This window comes from Podarcis bocagei (genome assembly GCF_964188305.1).
Source record: "Podarcis bocagei genome assembly, chromosome: 7".
Lineage (NCBI taxonomy): Eukaryota > Metazoa > Chordata > Lepidosauria > Squamata > Lacertidae > Podarcis > Podarcis bocagei.
Genome location: NC_138132.1, coordinates 40233242 through 40250569, shown reverse-complemented (window position 1 = coordinate 40250569; position 17328 = coordinate 40233242). Strand labels below are relative to the sequence as shown.

The 17328-nt window shown below is 44.8% G+C and overlaps 1 protein-coding gene across 6 annotated transcripts in view; it reads right to left on the bottom strand.

Annotated features, from left to right (window-relative positions):
• Positions 1 to 17328, bottom strand: part of MTSS2 (MTSS I-BAR domain containing 2) — a 56020-nt gene that overhangs the window by 25160 nt on the left and 13532 nt on the right. For all 6 annotated transcript variants that reach the window (XM_081199960.1, XM_081199962.1, XM_081199963.1 and 3 more), the window contains exons 2-3: positions 12132 to 12193; positions 4742 to 4815 (exon numbers count right to left, since the gene is read on the bottom strand). In XM_081199960.1, coding sequence (XP_081056086.1) covers positions 4742 to 4815; positions 12132 to 12193 — 136 coding nt within the window. The remainder of the gene's footprint in view (positions 1 to 4741; positions 4816 to 12131; positions 12194 to 17328) is intronic.

Here is a 17328-nt window from a genome sequence, read left to right as displayed (position 1 = left end):
GCAACTCCATATACAGGCAAGTTCATATGGGAGTTGTCCAGCCCTGTCTCCAAATATGTTAGAGGGCACCAAGTTGGGGAAAGCTAGGATAGACAGCCCTTCAAAAGCCATGATTCCAAGCCACTTGGGGCATTATAGGTAGAAAACAAACAAACAACATGAGCTGAGCCTGGTAGAGAACTGGAGAAGCCAGTGAACATCTTTCAACCACTGGTCAAATATTATCAGCACAGCAGATCCTAGTCCATATGTGTCTACCACACTTTGAATCTACTGCACTGAAGTTTCTCAACACTTTTTATTGGCAGCCCCACATATAGCATTGCCCTAGATATTACTAAGTCATGAGGAAATGTGGCAAAATTATTATTTTTCCAGACAAGCCCACAGTGCTAGTAAAAGTCACTCTTGAGCCACAGACTGCTTTATTGCATTGTTGACCATTTTAACTTTGCATGTAAATTTCCTTGGCAAATTTCCTGCCACGTCGAAGCATTAGACAGCTTTAGAATACCAAGATGATGCAGGCTTGTGGGCACAATGGCTTCCTTCCCATGGACTAGTTGCTTGTTTACTCCAGGAAACTTGGGGCAATGAAGCCAGCCTTGATTAAGGACAGCCAAGTGGTACAAGCACATGCACCAGGCATTCAATCCTGAACATATCTGCCGCCTTTAGGATCAAAAAAGCTGTCGCCATGAAAGTGCTTTCACGAGTGGCCTAACACAGTGAGCAGGGCAAGGCATTGTGAGTTAAAGAGCAAACACTACAAGCAAAGGGGTGTATCTAAAATTGTTTCACCTTCTATTTTCTCCCTAGATGTTTTCTTTACTTCGTAAAAAAAGCTCTCAACGTCCCTTTCTGTCCTGAATGCGCGAAAGGCAAAATAAACTCAATCATAGCAGCAGAAGAATGCAAATAACAGCTGAGCTGCAAGTCTGCCTTACAACTATTCAACATCTCAAACTTCAAATTGCAATGGCAACCTCAAAACTTAATGCACGCAATTAAAGAAATGCATGAATGACTTTTTGCATATTTGTACGGAACGTAAGTCTACCACCTGAGACACCCCTGCCTCCGCTTTGATCTTCCTACAGAAGAAAGAACCACAATTGCACACTTTGCACATCATCAAAGTCTTCCCTCTCAGCTGCTCTCTGCTGAACAGCTGCACAGAAGGAGACCCAAAGAGAAGGATGATATCTAGCTGCCAACTGGCTCTGGGTGATTACCTATCATGTCCCACTCTATATAATTCAGTTCCTTTTAGTTTCATGCCATAACCAAGACATCTAACCTCCAGAGGCAGAAACTGCCCACCCACACAAAATACCTGGATGGTGAAAAATTGGATTCAGCCATTCTTTCAGTAAACAGCTATGGGTGAATTGGCAGTTCTAGTCTGCAGGAAAAATTGAGAGTATGGAACTGGGTGATGTCCTAGGCATGTGGTTCAAGCATAGAAGCTATGTTCCCAAGATAGATCCAGATGCATCAGATGGGACATTCACTATGGTCTGAGTCAGCAGTGCAGCCCACAGGCTAGGCAGGCAAGAAGGATGTCAAAAAGAATTACAGAGCAAAGCAACTCTCATTCACAGCCTGAGACTCACATATAGAAAGCTGGGGGTGGGGTAAGGAATAGTTTTATATGCTCTTATGCTAATAACATGCTAATATTTAATTTGCTGGAAGCTGCTCAGATGACGGAATATAAATTATAATTATAATTACTACTACTACTATTGAGAAGCATGCAACTGTTTCCCACTTGTGATCTGAAATGGCGCAGATGAAAAGTTTTACCACCTCATTTTCCATTTGCATGATCTATGCCTCAGTCTCCCCTCTTGTGGAATCCTCCAAAGGGCCACACACTTCAAGCTACCAGGCAGCCCAGAAGCCCCTCCTCCTAAAGGACTCCCTTTCCCCTCCCCTGACCTCCTTTCCAAATCACAGCCATGGCTGTATTTTCTATTACCTGTGGCTCCCTCCTTTAGTAATCACCCTGCACATCTGTCCACTAAGGCTTCCCTTAATTCCCTAGACCTAAAGAACAGGGTATTCTGTGGACTTGGGGGAGGTGGCAGGCTGGGCTAAGCCAGGCATGGACCTGTTCATTAAACATGTGTTGCCCACTGGTTTGGAAGAGGGGGGTTACTTCTAAAACTAAAAGTAAGCACACAAGGGTAGGTGGGTTTGAACCTTGCTCCCTTTCCCTACTTCTTTAGGACATTTCCCCACATGTCATGTGGTCCATTTTGCATTAAAGGGGAAACTCCCTCCCATGATTTATAACCAAACAGATGAGCATGTGTTTGCTAGGCATACACACTCCTGGCCTGGCATGGGTCGCTGGCATCGCCACATCATCTCAGCAGCAAACGCAAATCTCTACATGGGTTTGAGTAGTAGGTGCAGAAAGCCTGTGCAAGTAAATATGGAGGTCTACCTTTGTTTCCTCATCACAGCCCTTCCCTAGATGTTTATAAATAACAAGCTGTGGCTTCTTGTCTAAAAGCCGGAGTGAACCAGCCATGATAGAATGTCAGGAAACTGCTCTATAGCCCTTCTGCCCTCATACAAAGAGTCACGTTCAAAGGAAGAACCCTTCCCACCCCAAGCTTTTCCTGAAAAAAGGAAATAACTAGGTTCATAAGAATGTATAAAGAGCCTGCTGGGTCAGGCCAATGACCCATCTGGTTCTTTCAATGCTTTGTAGGTTTTTTTGTTTTACATTTTATTTCTTACATTTCTATCCCACCTTTCTGTGGCCTTCGAATCCAAGGGAGCATTCCTGTGGTTCCCAGGTGGTTTCCCATCCAGGGGTCAGACCAGGCCCAGGGTTGCTTAGCTTAGCAAAGTGGTGAGTTCTTGTGTCTTCAGGCCTTATTCTGGAATTAACTCACATTCTAAACCAGTTTTTTCATTCTGCTTCAGGTGAAAGGTGTTATTTACATTTTGCTTCCCTTCCAAGCTCCATTTGGTGCTCCCTATATCTCTACAGAATACATCAGCCCTCCCTCCATCTCCTTATTTTGTACCAGCATCTGCAGCTTTCCTTTATCGCCTGCTCCATCCTACCCAATTCTCTGCTCGCGTTCAGAGATTTATCCCAGTAACTGATGGCTCAACACAAATGCTGCCCACATACATTATTCTGTCAATTGTTGCCAAACAACAAACTAACCTGCACAGTCAATTCCTTCCAACTCTGGCTTCCTGCTGATTCTCCTTCTTTAGATAACACAGTTTTTACTGTGGCATACCATGGCCCTTGTTTTAATTGTAATCTACCCTGGACCTTAGGGGTGAAGGGCGAATATATATATATATATATATATATATATATATATATATATATATATATATATATATATATATCCCAATGCCAATTCTGAGAAGGGGTAGGCCTTTACATGTGTACACAAGGAGGCATGGTTACACCTGGTCTTTTTAAGGCTCAGAGGAGATTACTTTTTTAAAAAGCTGTGTTTTCCCTCTGCTCTTTTTTGAAGAAGTTCAGGGCAGTGAAAATAGGTTATGCAGGTCAGCTCAAGGTTAGGGCTTGATCAAGACCATCTCGTGAGCTTCCTGGCTGATTTGTGCTTGGGTGGTGCCCATATCCAAGGACAATCTGAGGGGCCACAAGCAAGACTGGTCCTCAGGTGCAGACCTCTGCCATCTACATGCCACAAGGTGCCCAGAATAGGTCACTTCGCCCTGCTACACCCCTACACGGAGGGAAAAGAGGCACACTCTGAAACTCTTCTTTCTTTCACAATATTTCTATACTGCTTGATAAAATCTCAAAGCAGTTTAGAAACATAATAAAATGATCAGTAAAAACAACAACACGTAAAAGCAAATATTTAAAACATTCAAAAATAATAAATATCAACAATAAACTAAACCAGATTAAAACACATGACAGCTTCTACATGTCTGGAATTACTGTCACTTGCCTGAACAAAAATATTCTTAGCAGGAAACCAAAAGGTGCACTGATGGCGCCTGCCTGATGTCAGTGGAACTCATTTATAGGTAACTTTTAAGGGCTCCTGCCTCGCTGCCTCCAGAAGCCCATTTCCCCCGCAACTATAGCACCCACACAGAAATGAAGGAAGTGCCACTTAAAAGAGGTCCCTATTTATCACAGGGCCTTCGAATGAGCATTGCTAGAAAAGCAGGATGATTGCTCTTCCCCTCATGGTGATTCCACAAGCATGTCTGGATTAGCAGAGATCAGCAGGGGGATTGCCAATGACCACGTAAGACTCTACCATGAAATTAATCTCTCTCTCTAAGCACCACAAGCTCAGGGTTTCCCAGATGCTGACTGGAACTTGGTTCAGAACGCAACACATATTTTATCTGCTGCTGCCACCTCCCTCTCGTTTGGCTGTTTTATTACTGTTGTTTATTACCGATGTGACCTGCCTCAAATGCTTCCTCAGAAGTGGGGAGGCGACATAACAAATCCTCTAATATATTTTTCCTCGGGAAAACATATTTATTGCTAAAAAATTTAAAGCCTTTGGAACTCACTGCCACAAGATGTGGCAATAGCCACTAAATTTAGTACCACAGTAGGGTCACCCATGGGAATGTCACAGAAACAGAAAGAAACACACACAACAATTCTTGCTCCATCTCTGATGTTTGAACGTGTCAGGGACTGTGCTGCCTGAGCCAGGCAGTCAGCTAGATTTTAGTCCAAAAAGCTCCCACAACGTACCTCGTGTGTTGGTGGCCATGTCTGCCACTTTCTGGAAGGCATCCAGGAAGGCCACTGCAGCCAGGACAGTAGTCCTAAAACATAAGGACAGAAAGAGAGAGATCAGAGGGTTGGTGGTCTTCATGCAGTAACAGCACAAGCCTTTTGCCATCTCAAAGGGCTGGGTGGGTGCAACAAGTGAGTAAGCCTCATCTCATCCCTTCACGGCCAGACCTGCATTATTAGCACTTAGGCCTAAACCTGAAATGCTGCCAAGACTCAGGTAATCAGAGGTCAAAAGTACAACTGGGCTAATAATTCTGAGAAAAATGGATCTTGTTTGCTTCTAAAATCTTGAGGACATCCAGTGCCTCTTGCACAACTCTCCTCAGATACCCTATTAACAAGTGATTTAAAGCCCACGCCTGTGGTCTGGAGGACTCTGAAGCTTATCAGGGTTCCTGAGCGGTCCAGAAAGACTATGGGCTGACCACAGCTGACCTTCTACCGACATCGCACCCCCCCCTTACATGTACCCACCTTGCAAAGGAGCACATTGTGTGTTTCAGCGCATACTCTGGGCTCTGTGGACACAGGCTGGCTGCAAGGCCAAGACAGCCAAGCTAGCAACCTGGGGATTCCATGTGCCAAATGGCTCAGAGGCATGGAGAGAGTCCCATGACACATCCACGTGAACTGATGTTAAAAAGCCTGCATGAGACGGATCCTTACCCTAAACTTCTAGGCCAAGCCAAACACCTGTCTGAGGTAGAGCTTAAGGAACCAATCACAGCAATCACTCTCAGGTGCCTGCCCCCAGGAAATTGGGAGGGTAGATGGAAAACCTACAATTTTCTTTTTTGTGGGGGATGGGCAGCATTTCTCTCAAGAATGAGAGAAATGAGCTCAAATAGACTCTATGCCAGCACCAATGTTTCCTCAGCTTTTCAGTTTTCTTGGAGCTATATTGCCTGCCTTGTTTTTGTTTCAGCTTCCTTCCTTCCCTCCTTATTCTTGTCTTTCCCCCTGAGGCCTCCCTTTCCCTGAGTTTCTCTCTCTGACGTCCTGCTGCCTTTGGCCACCTCAGGGCTGGCTCCTTGCCCTGCAGTCTGCCAACCTCTTCTTTACACATCATCTGGCCTCTGTGTTTAGCAGCAGCACTTGGAAACCGGGTGGGCTGCTCATGGCTGGCCCAAGCTTCTGCAAGGACTTTGCACTCCCTGCTCTCCCCAGTCTGAGCAACATAGGAAGCTGCCTCAATACCAAAACAGACTGCTAGGTCTATCTGGTGCAGCATTATGAACACTGTCTGGCAGCCAAGGCTTTCCAGGGTTTCAGACACAGACCATTCCCAGCCCTACCTAGAGCTGCCAGTAGAAATTGAGCCTCAAACAGTTTGCATGCCAAGTAACTGGGATAGTGACAGGGCCTTTTCAGTGGTGGTTCCCTGGCTCTGGAGTAGCTGACAAAATACTGTTTCAAGTAACTCTAAGATCATTGGATGGAATAATGTTTTTAGCTGCTTCTAGAATTTTTTTAATAATTTAACTGCAACTGATTTTAGATGTTTTTAATTGTAGTTGTTTTTACAATGTTTTAAACCGATTTAAAATGTTTTCTTTTCTTTTGTTTTGTTTCTTTAATTTAAATGATACATGTGTTTGCTGCCCTGGGTTTCTTGGAGAGGAAAGGAGGGATATAAATCCAATCAATCAATTAATTAATTAATTAAAACAGAGGAGGCTCTTCCCAAAAAAAGGCTTTAAGCACCAAGTTTGTCCAGCCTCCCCTTCTACTTATGGGTTGGCCAACACTCCTTGTTAGGCAGAGCCCAGAGCTTCAATCTCTCCCTCCCCAAACTAGCTCTGAACCGATGTGGAGTTACTCTGTGTGCAGAGAAAGCGGAGGAAATAGAGAGCACTCTCTCCAGATAGGCAATGAGCACAAAAGGCGCTTTGGGAGAGTGGAAGGGGAACACAGTGCGCAAACAGCTGAGGAGATGCTGAGCGGAACACAAGAGGCTCTTTCAGCTCCACGGAGGGCTGAGAAACACCAGCGAAGCCAGGGGGGCTATTAATAGGGCAGCCGCACAAGGCATATCCGGCGACGGCAAAGCCAGGGTGGACGGGCTGAAAGGGCCCCTTCATAGAAGCCTTTGATATGCCAGAGGAGGTGGCTGGCAAGCAGAAAGGGGGAGGATTCCAAAAACTCTTGGGGGAAAGCAAAGCAAGGGGGTGACCCTGGGAACAAGTCGGGGGGGAGAGCAAGGCTCTTTTTGGGAACTCTGGGGAGGAAACCTTCTTACTCAGCTTTGATTGGAAGCTGCTCACAGGCAAGGCAGTCGAGGCAACTTTCAACCTCTTGGGATCTCAACTGCATCAGGATCCTGGGGCCGTGGTATGTGGGGAGGGGGCTCTGCAGCTTCCCTCTGGATGCTGCAACTGCCTTGCCACTCTCAAAACCAGCCCCTTTGCTTCTGTGTTGCTGCACGGGAAGGAGCAACATGGCTCGAAGAGAGAATTCACATAGCACAATTTTGGCACATTTACCTGGGATTTAGGAGAGCCAGGGCTTGCCCTCTTAGCTGCTGGAAGGAGCTGGTAATGAATCAAAGCCACACTAGGCACTATGATGCTCGTGTGTGGACTTCTTTTATTTCACTGCAACAGGGAGGCAGGGCTCCAACTTCAGCTGGAGTAGTGGGACAAAAGGAGGGGCGGGGCTTAGCTAATACCCTGATCATGTGACTCTGCAAGTCACAAGTAGCTTAAGTGGTGCCCTGTATTGTTGGGACTACAACTTATCATCCCTGGCCACTAGCCATGCCGGATGGGACTAATGGTTTGGGGGAAGGCAGGGATTTCTATTGGGGAAAGGGCAATGGAGAAAGTCCATTAGCACCCCTTGCTTGCTTGCTCCCCTCCCCCCACCAGCACAAAAGGATGCCTTGTCCATATTGTGTCATCAATACAAAGAATTTACAGATTGAATTGATAATCTTTCATTAATTAACAACTTATGTGCTGTTAAATTGTGCATAGTAACTCATTGGGGTTATATATGTTCCTTTGCTTTCCAATTCCAAAAAATCTTACTCAACTCTCAACTGAGTAACTTTCCAATTTACTCTGCTTCTTGTCTGAGTAAAATTAGTAAGCTTCATCATACTAAAATCCCAGACATTTTCACAGCCAATGAAAGCTTGTTGTAACCTCCTATTTCCTGTTATACGTGAAATACATATTCCAGCAGCCATTAAAAGATAAATAACCATTTCCTGATCTTCCTTAGAGAGTATTATTTCTGTATGATCAAAAAGAACGACTAACGGATGTAGTGGGAGTTTATGGCCTGCCATGGCTTCTGTAGCATCGTTCCTAAAATTCTTTTATTTTAAGGCAAGATCCATCCACTAGTGTGGATGTCAAGCAGCAGAATATCAGTGACTATTAAGATAGGGGGGAAATGGGATTGCGTGGAAGGTAGTGTGCCAAAAGTGCACACAGAAAAATTGAATATGCAGGACTTGTTTGCAGCTTAAGAGCTGCTGTCCGGAAGCACCCTCAGTCTCTGTGGGTAGAAACATCATCTGCACAATCACTTGTAAAACTTTTTAACTCAAGGTTTGTGCTCATATTCATTTGAGTTGCAGAGTTCCATATGCATTTCCAGTTGTCTAAAGCAATATTTATCTGCAGATCTTGCTCCCATTTACCTTCCTAGGGATAAGGGCAAATATCTGATTTTGGCAATATTTTATATAATGTACTCTTTAGTATCTAGAGAACTTACGCCTTTCTCAAAATATACATATTCCTTTAGGGGCCTGTGTTTCCAGATTAATGGCTGGACCAGGTGGCAAGTACCCGGAAGCACTGGAACTGTCACAGAAGGTGAGCCTGTGAAAATATCCCCAAGGCTTCTGAGCAAGACAACATGTCTCCTTGGCACAGTATATTTTCTTACTTTCACTGGATTATCTTGCTCCCAAAAATGTCCTCATTTTTTACTTCAATATTATAGCATATCAGAGTAAGAGATAGCAATCCTGGAGACGGTTTGTTGTTGTTGTTGTTGTTGTTGTTGTTGTTGTTGTTGTTATTTTATTAACTAAAGAATCCTTCAGTTCCATGTGCCACCTCAACCAAAGCAACCTATACTCTCTCTGTTGCAAAGGTGTGACACAATGGACCCCTAGCTCATTATTATCCAGCATAGATACCCAAGAAGTGCTCACAAGGGCTCAGCATTAACATGGAAGGGAGGTCTCACAGGGTGCCCCAGAGCTCTGTCTTAGGCCCTCTGCCGTTTTATAAAAGACTTGGAGGAGAACATAGAGAGTGCTTATCAAAACTGCAGATAATGCAAAACTGAGGGGTAGCTAACACTACAGAAGACAAAATTGAGGGTTAAAACTGCCTTGACAGGCTGGAAAGCTGGGCTGAAACCAACAATGTAAATTCAATAGAAATGAATGTAAAATCCTCCATTTAAGTACATAAGGGCCAAAGGTAAAAGGATAGGATGCAGAGACACCTAGCTTGGCATCCAGATTACATCTTTCCACTGATTACTGAAACCTACCAGCTCTTAGCTGATTGCATCAGCACTGCAATTAATTCCACACACCAACCCCTGAATTCCCTTTTCTCTGTAAAACACATACAAGACTGTTGTCATGGTGTAATTCACAAGGCCACTGACAGATGGCACTAGCCCTACAAACTACAGCGTGATGACAATTAGGAGGAGAGGAAGGTGGAAACTGGAGGGCAGGAGGTTTAAGCTGAAGAAAAGGAGGAGGGAAAGGGACTGAAGGAGGAAATGAGGCAGAGGAGAAAGGGTACACAGCTGAGGAAGAGCCTCCTGAGAAAGGGAGGAGGACTTTTGGGGGGTGGGGTGGACCAAAGGTGATAGCCCTGTCTGCCAATTTTATTTCAATTGCTTACAAAGAGCTCCGTTTGGCCATTCCTTCTGGGAAATGGCCAAACAGATGCGCCAAACTGCCCCTGACCTCTCCACCCATCAGCTGATGCAAAGGGAGATCAAGTTAGCTTGACCTGGGTTCATGAGAGATCTCCCTGCTCCATTTTGCTGGGCTTTGGAGTCTTGAAGTTTGGACTTCAAAGTACCTCACAAGCAGCAACGTGGTACTAAAAGGAAGGCAAAAACCTTCTTTTTAGCAGCATGCAGCTGCCTGAGAGGTGATTTAATGTCCAGGCTTAGAAGCATGATGCCATTTGTGACATCACTTGACTGGCAGGTGGATGGACTTGCCCACCTGTCAATTTTGGACCACAAGGCAGATCCTGATAAGGATATGGCTTGCAGAGCGAAAATGGTTCCCCACCTTGGGTGTTGCAAGTGGAGGAAACAGGGGCACAGTCCCTAGTTTTTAGTTTTTTTAATCCCAGGATAACACCGTTCTATACACTACCCTTCCTCCAGCAAAACGTCAAGAAACTCAGGTATGAAATAGCACTAGCATAAGAAAACAGTGTTTTCCATAAATTTTTGAACTGTGATCAGTGATTTGTACAGGATTTTTTTCTGATGCCCTACATAATATTCTAATTTATCATGTTTATTTTACATTTGATTAGTAAACAAGATTAAAAATTTGAAACTGCCAAGGTTGCCCGATATTGTACTTACAATTGGCATCCACTCACTGCAACTAGCACACTCATGAAATATAATAGTGTGTGTGTGTGTGTGTGTGTGTGTGTGTAAAAGAAAACATTAGAAAAAATTATGCCCAAGGTAACTGTTAGAAAAAACAACTGCCACAGATGCTATTAGCAGACTAACGGAATATAGTCAAATATGCAGAACTGAGGCAGGCTCTACTCAAATACTGGGTTGGGCCACAAAGTAGTTTGGAAAGGTACTTTTCCCTAGAGAATACCAGGAAAATGCTATATTCACTTGAATCCTTTAGGGCTGCTGAGGCACTCACTTTGTTCAATTAACTAAAAAAAAAATGAAAACAGAGGTTCCACACAATGCCTTAAAATGGCATTGTATTATCTATTATTCTCTAGATACTTCTATAACATTAACTCACAAGAAAATCCTGTTCATGAAAGGTTTTCAGAAGCTTTAATTAAAAGTTTACTCCTTATAGAATGATCCCATTTTATGCTACCTGGCATCAATTATGAACAGCCTATTAAGTGCCCCTTGAATGCACTTGGTTAATTGCCGGCCTAGGGTCAGTTTCTGTTCCCATGGGGTGGGGGCTTGGATTACAGATTTCCTTAAGTGTGTCTCCACACCACACCCCTCATTTTTATATAGCCAAAAATGTATTCTGCTATTTTTTAAAATGATTTTTTTAAAAAACAAAAATGATAAATGGAGCTTCCCCTCCCCATGGGAACCGCAACCAATATTAAGGCAATTAGGAAAGGCTATTCAGGAGGATATTAAAAGCTACTCACCACTAATCTTGAACCAGTGCTAATCACAAAGCTATGAGTTAAATCTCCAAACAGGAATTGTTTAATTAAAAAGGCAAAGGAGCCATTAAAAGACTCAATAGCACTTTGCCTGTACATGGGCTGGTACTTCAATTTTGTTTTGTTACAAAAGAAAAAGAGCCACAAGGTCTGAAAAATATTGAAAGAAAATAAAAACCCCTAGGATACAAAGAACTAACAACAAGATCACAGTGATGATCTATCAAAAGGGAGAGAAGGAAGAATGGAAGGAAGAATGTAGATTGAGCCCTATGACACACTCAGAAAAACTGACACAGATCTGCACAGGTTTTGTTTCCCCACATAGAAATGAGGCAGGGTGGTTTTTAAAAAATAGACTTAGACTGCATTTCGTCTGAGAGAAGACCTCCACCCAGCTTTTGGATCCAATGATATCCAAGGTAGCTTGCAGCAGATTACAATAATCCAACCCCCCCGCCACCCATCAGCTCTCATTTCTCTGGCCAATGTCGTTCAACTCATAGAGCAGCTGCCAGCTGGAAAATATACACCACTTGGGGATATTTGCCCAGCTTGCACTGCTGTTTGGCCAAAAGCGCCTGATAAAACTGTAATCTGCCATGCAAAATCTACCCCATCACCTGCCACCCTCCAGCTGTTTTGGACTACAACTCCCATCAGCTACAGCTAGCATGACTAGGTGATTTTGGGTCTGATGGGAGTTGTAGTCCAAAGCAGCTGGAGGGCACTCTCACTATGTACAGCGTTACTGCCTGTGGGGTTTCAAAAGAACCTGAACCAGCTGGGGACACAGTTTGTTTTCTAAAGAAAGGAGGGTGTGGGGAGAGGAAGCTGGGAGCATAGAAGAAATCAAGAGTCTCTTTTCATGACACACATGGCGAGAAGACCAGGCTGGGGGACAAATGGCAGCTGTGTTGTTGCTGTGCCAGCTCTGTTGAGAAACTCACCGCAGTTGGGAGTGGAGTTTAGTTGCCTTGGAGTTGAAATCTTCCCAGATGGGGTAGGAACTCTGGAACAGAGAAGGGAGGGGGGAAAGAGTTGAGCAAACAGGTGACTGTTCTGCGTTCACTGCCTGAGCTACCCCAGCCCCACAAACAGGACACAACAAACAGCCAATCTTGAATCCAGAGGGCTCCTGTGAAAAGACCAACCATCATCTCCTTGTACATTTTCGGCATCATTCGTAAATGTGAGCAGCCATCTCTGGCTGAGGATTGTTGCCTCTCTTTGAGAAGAAAACTGTTAAAGGCGGCCATTTTTTAATGACTGACTGTTGAAGCTGAACTTAAAAGAGGCCTCAGCTGCTTCGCAAACCCTGGTGGGAACCTGGTTTACTTTAACCATAGTTACCATCTGGTGCTGGTGTTTACATTGTTAAGGGGTGTTGTGCTTGGGAGGGGAAGTGGGCAACACCCCCCCCTCCCGGCTCAGCCCAGCCCTACAATCTTGGCAAGGGTGAAAATATCACCTCCACTGCATCTGCTGTCCCAGCAGTCTCTTGTCTCCTCTGTTGGAGAGGCAGAGATGCCGCCAGGCGGCTGCCAGGTCCAATGACCAACAGCAGAGACCCAGCTGTTTCTGCCGGGTCATGAATGAGGAAAAAATATTTCACTGTTGCAAGGAAGAAATGCAGCTGTCCACATTCTCCTGCCCCAGTTTGGAAACTGACAGGCCTGCGAGAGGCCTAAAGGCAACTCAGCAACAAACTTAGCTCTTAACAAGAACTGCCTATAATTTCTTCTTCTGCAAATCCTATCATGGGAGACGGCAGGGAGAAAGGGAAAGATGCCAAAACGGATTCGCCTCCCCCCCCCCCGCCCCGCCCCCGCCTTGCACTTTGTGGCAACTTTGTGCTTATGCAGTGCTGCACTGCCACATCAAAACCCGGGCTTAACATATAATTTTCTTTAAAGATTCTAGGCCGAACATGTGTCCTCAGATGTAGAAGCAGGACCAGCAGAAGTGCCAATCAGAAACAGTATGGAGAGCAGTGCATTTCATGTCCATAGCTTTGCATACTGCTCATGGAGGGTGCTGTGCCTTCCCAGGTCTTTGGGGAGCAACAGCTTGGACTGAATTGCCCAAAGGCGGCTGGAGGTGCCATTTTCTGCCTTTATTTGGAGAACTGGTTGTTTCCACAGAGAGTTTTGCCCACTACAGTTACCACAATTCCACATGACGAAAAAAAGGCCCAATCTGCCCACAGTGCCTTTATTAGCATTTTAGTCTAAAGAATCCAAAAGGTACTTTATTACTGGTTAATGTCTGCTGAGACAGAAAAGCTGGCAACCCTAATAATTTACCCCAAATTTATTGACCCTTATTGTTATGAATCAACGTAAATTGATCTTCTGCATGGGCTCTCTGTGTGGTACGAATTGTGTCTATGAAATGGAGTGTGTTCTATGCGGGAAGAAGGAATAAATGAAATAACCAAACCTATGTTAATTGAAAAAGCAGATGAGAGGAAAAAATGATGACCCCTCCTTTTTTTACTGTGAAGGATGGGTTTTTTTATTGTTCATGCTGAAGTTTGTCTTTAAAATAGAAATAACAGTACCAGAACTCCCTCTCCACTCTTAGACAGATTTTGAAATCTTTATTTTTCCACAGCTAGTAGCACTAGTAGTATTAACACTATTAATAATCAGATTTGCTACTTGCTTGCTATCTGAAGGTCTTCAAGTAACTTACAACACTGTTAAAAGCACAAATTAATATACTATAACATGGAACTAAAAAAAAAGTAACCCCCTTAAGAGCTGTAGGACGCTTTGGCAGCACACTAACGACAAAAGCGTCATCTTTCATCTGTCAAAAAGCTGGGGGGAAACATAGGCTTTCTCCTGGTATCAGTCAATGAAGGCATCAGGCAGGCCTTGCTGGGGATCACATTCCATAGATAGGAGCCACAACTGAAAAGCCCTCTTCCCCTGTCACCACCCTCAGATCCGGAATCTGCAGAAGGGCCTCAAACAAAGCTCTAAAGGCCCCGGTAGAGTCATATTGGAGATCCAGAGCTCTAAAGGTCAAAACCAGCACTTTGAATTGGGCTTGGAAGCATACAGGCAACCAGTGTTGTTGGAACAGAACTGGTGTTATATCATCTGTTTCTCTTGAAGCTGTCAACAGCTGGGCAACCATATTCTGCACTAATTGATGCTTCCAAAGTTTTTAAAAGGCAGCCCCATATAAATTGCTCTGCAGTAATCTAACCTCAACGTTATCAGAGAAAAGATTGTTGTAGCCAAGTTATCCTTGTACAGGTATGATCATAATTGAAGTGACAGCAATGAGTCTTGGAGGAACGCCCAAACTATGAACCCACTGTTTCGGAGGGAGCGTAATCCCCACCTAGAACAGGCCAAATGCCACTCATCAGGTCAGAGGAACCACCTACCAACATTTCAGTCTTGTCTGGATTAAGCTTTAGTTTTATTGGCTCTCGTCCAGTCCATTATTGCAACCAAGCACTGATTTAGAACACTGCCTTCCTCACCTGCATAAGATGAAAAGGAGGGCTAGAACTGCGTCACCAGCATACTGATAACAACACACTCCAGAAATCAGTATGAACCCACTCAGCTGTTTCATCTAGATTTTAAAGAGCATGCGAAACAGAACTGACTCTGTGATTCCTGCAGGACCCCATACTAGATAAAACACAAGAGTTGGCAATGCTCCCCAAGAACCACCTTCTGGAGCTGTCCATCCAAGGAGGAGTGGAACCTCCACAATGCAGTGCCCCCAATACCCAACTCAGACAGTCGCCTCAGAAGGATACCATGGTTGATGATATTGAAAATCACCAAGCGATCAATGAGGATCAACATAGTCATAATCCCCCTGCCTTGTTCCCAACACAGGTCATTATACAGTGTAACTAAGGCAGTTTCGGTACTAAAATCAGGCTTCAGTCCAAATTGAAATGGATCCAGAAAACCTGTCTCTTCCAAGAGCACCTGAATCTGTTTGGCAACCACCCTCTCAAGAACTTTGTCTAAAATGGGGACATTTGATACTTGTCAAAAATTATTCAGATCTTTCAGGTCTAGGGAAGGCTTATGATCACTACTGATAATAATGGTCTTATTTAATGCTTGATCTCTCCTCTCCTCTTACTTACATAGAAATAAACCAAATAAAGAATGATAATACAGTACCCTCTGCCCAACTTAAGCCATATTAAAATGTGTTTCCTCTCTGAACTGCAAGGAATACCCACCTTTGACGGGGTTGGCATGAACCACCCCTGTTGGCACTAAACAGCAAGTAAACGCCTCTCTCAGTTTGAGGCACTGTTCTTTTTCTGGAGCACCCTTTAATACATGCAAAGCAGGCAAGTGCCACATTCTCTGTCTCTAAGAACTCCAGGAAAGGCTCCAGGTTTCTCCCAGTCCTGCAGTTGTGGAAAACACAGTAGCCTCCTCCACCACTTTCTCAAAACAGAGCTGGAGAGGGGAAGCCCACCCCTTTCAGACATGGCAGAACACCTCCCACTGCAGTGCTCTTACCCACGACAGGATTGCAAACAGCAACAGCTCTAGCCAGGCAGTTCTTCAAGGAACCCAGGAGTCCTGCCAGTTCTGATCAAGGGGCTACTTTGAAGAAATTCAGGTCTCTCAGACACAGGGCACCCAAAGTGGCACCAAAGTGTTTTTTGTGAGGGAGAAGGAGGTCAAAGCACACGCCCTGGCGACATCTTTTTTCTCACATCTATCATGCACGCCCCTCTCCAAGCCACTGCTGGGAACACACCAAATTGACATCAAGTATCTGCATCACATCCAGCTGAGCCTCTTCCCCTTCTGCTGTAAACTGCCTGAACCCTTTGCACTAAAATCTGACTTCCTTGCAAGTAATCCTGAAAATCCTGAAAACTATTGCGGGAACTGGACCACATGTCAAACTGGGCTGGGGGGGGGGGGAGATGGGGCGGCAAGAGAAAACAGTTTTGGAATGCCTCATTGGCAAAACATGTACTTCTTGAGATGGAAGGTAGATGGACATCTTGAAAGCAAGTTTTCCAGACAGAAAGAAATGTTTGACCGGGGCAGCAAAACTTCTGGGGGTACCACTGAAGGTGGCAGCACCAAGGGGTGGGGGACTGCAAGCGATGCTAGAGCTCCTCCCTCAGGTTGCTGAGCGGGGCAGATGAAGATGCTAAATACAGACTATTCGCCCGTCTAGCACAGTGCCAGCAGCTCTGACTGGTAGGATCTTTCCAGCATCTCTCCTTAGACAAGAATTCTTTCTGGCCCTACTTGTAGGGCTAGAAGGGGGGATGTAAAGGGGGCCTCCTGCATGCACAGCCTGTGTTCTGCTCCTGAACTTATGAAGAGCCTGCTGGATGAGCTACACAAGTCAGGTACCACAACATGCTTTGTGGAAACATTCCTGCCTCCAACTTGGGAGGGCTGTTTGCTGCCTCCTGCTCCTCTTATAGCCCAGGAAGAGCTCCCTTGCCTGGCTAGAGAGAACTTGCCTGAACTCTTCCCCGGGTGCTGTGCTCTCCTGATCCCTGGCTGCCAGATGGGGCTGCCTGCTACCACTGCCATGGCTCTGGTTTTGATTTAACTGTACTTTGCTCTCCCACATCCAGCTGCCAATGGAAGCCAAGCCGCACATAAACACAGAGACAAAAAAAACAGCAAGAGCTGGAGTTCTCCTTCTACTCCAGATCTCTATGAACAATCTTGCCCAGCAGCACCGGTCTGATTAAACATGAAGGAAGAGACTATGGAGACTTGCAGAACCAAAAGGAGAGGGGATGTCCCAAGGAGCTGGACATCTGGACTGCAAGGACCAGTGTTTGAAACTCCCATTGTTCTAGGTGCATTTTGCGACAGGGAATTTCATTAGCGCAAGCAGTTTCTGAGCTCTGGGTGCAGTACTACGCCTAAGATTTCGGATTAAAACTGCAGAGTGGAAGGAAAGGAGGACCTTTTTCTGCCTCCCCACTTCCAGCAACTCTCTGAAGACTAGAGAAGAGACCCTCTTAAGAATATTGGGGGGTGGGCAAGGAATAGACCATGTGAAAAATGAATACTTTCAGCTGCAGTTCATTCATTTTCAGCTTTGAATTATTGTTATAAAAAAGCGCACCTAGACATTCCATTGTTGTACCCATAACCTAGATTTAAG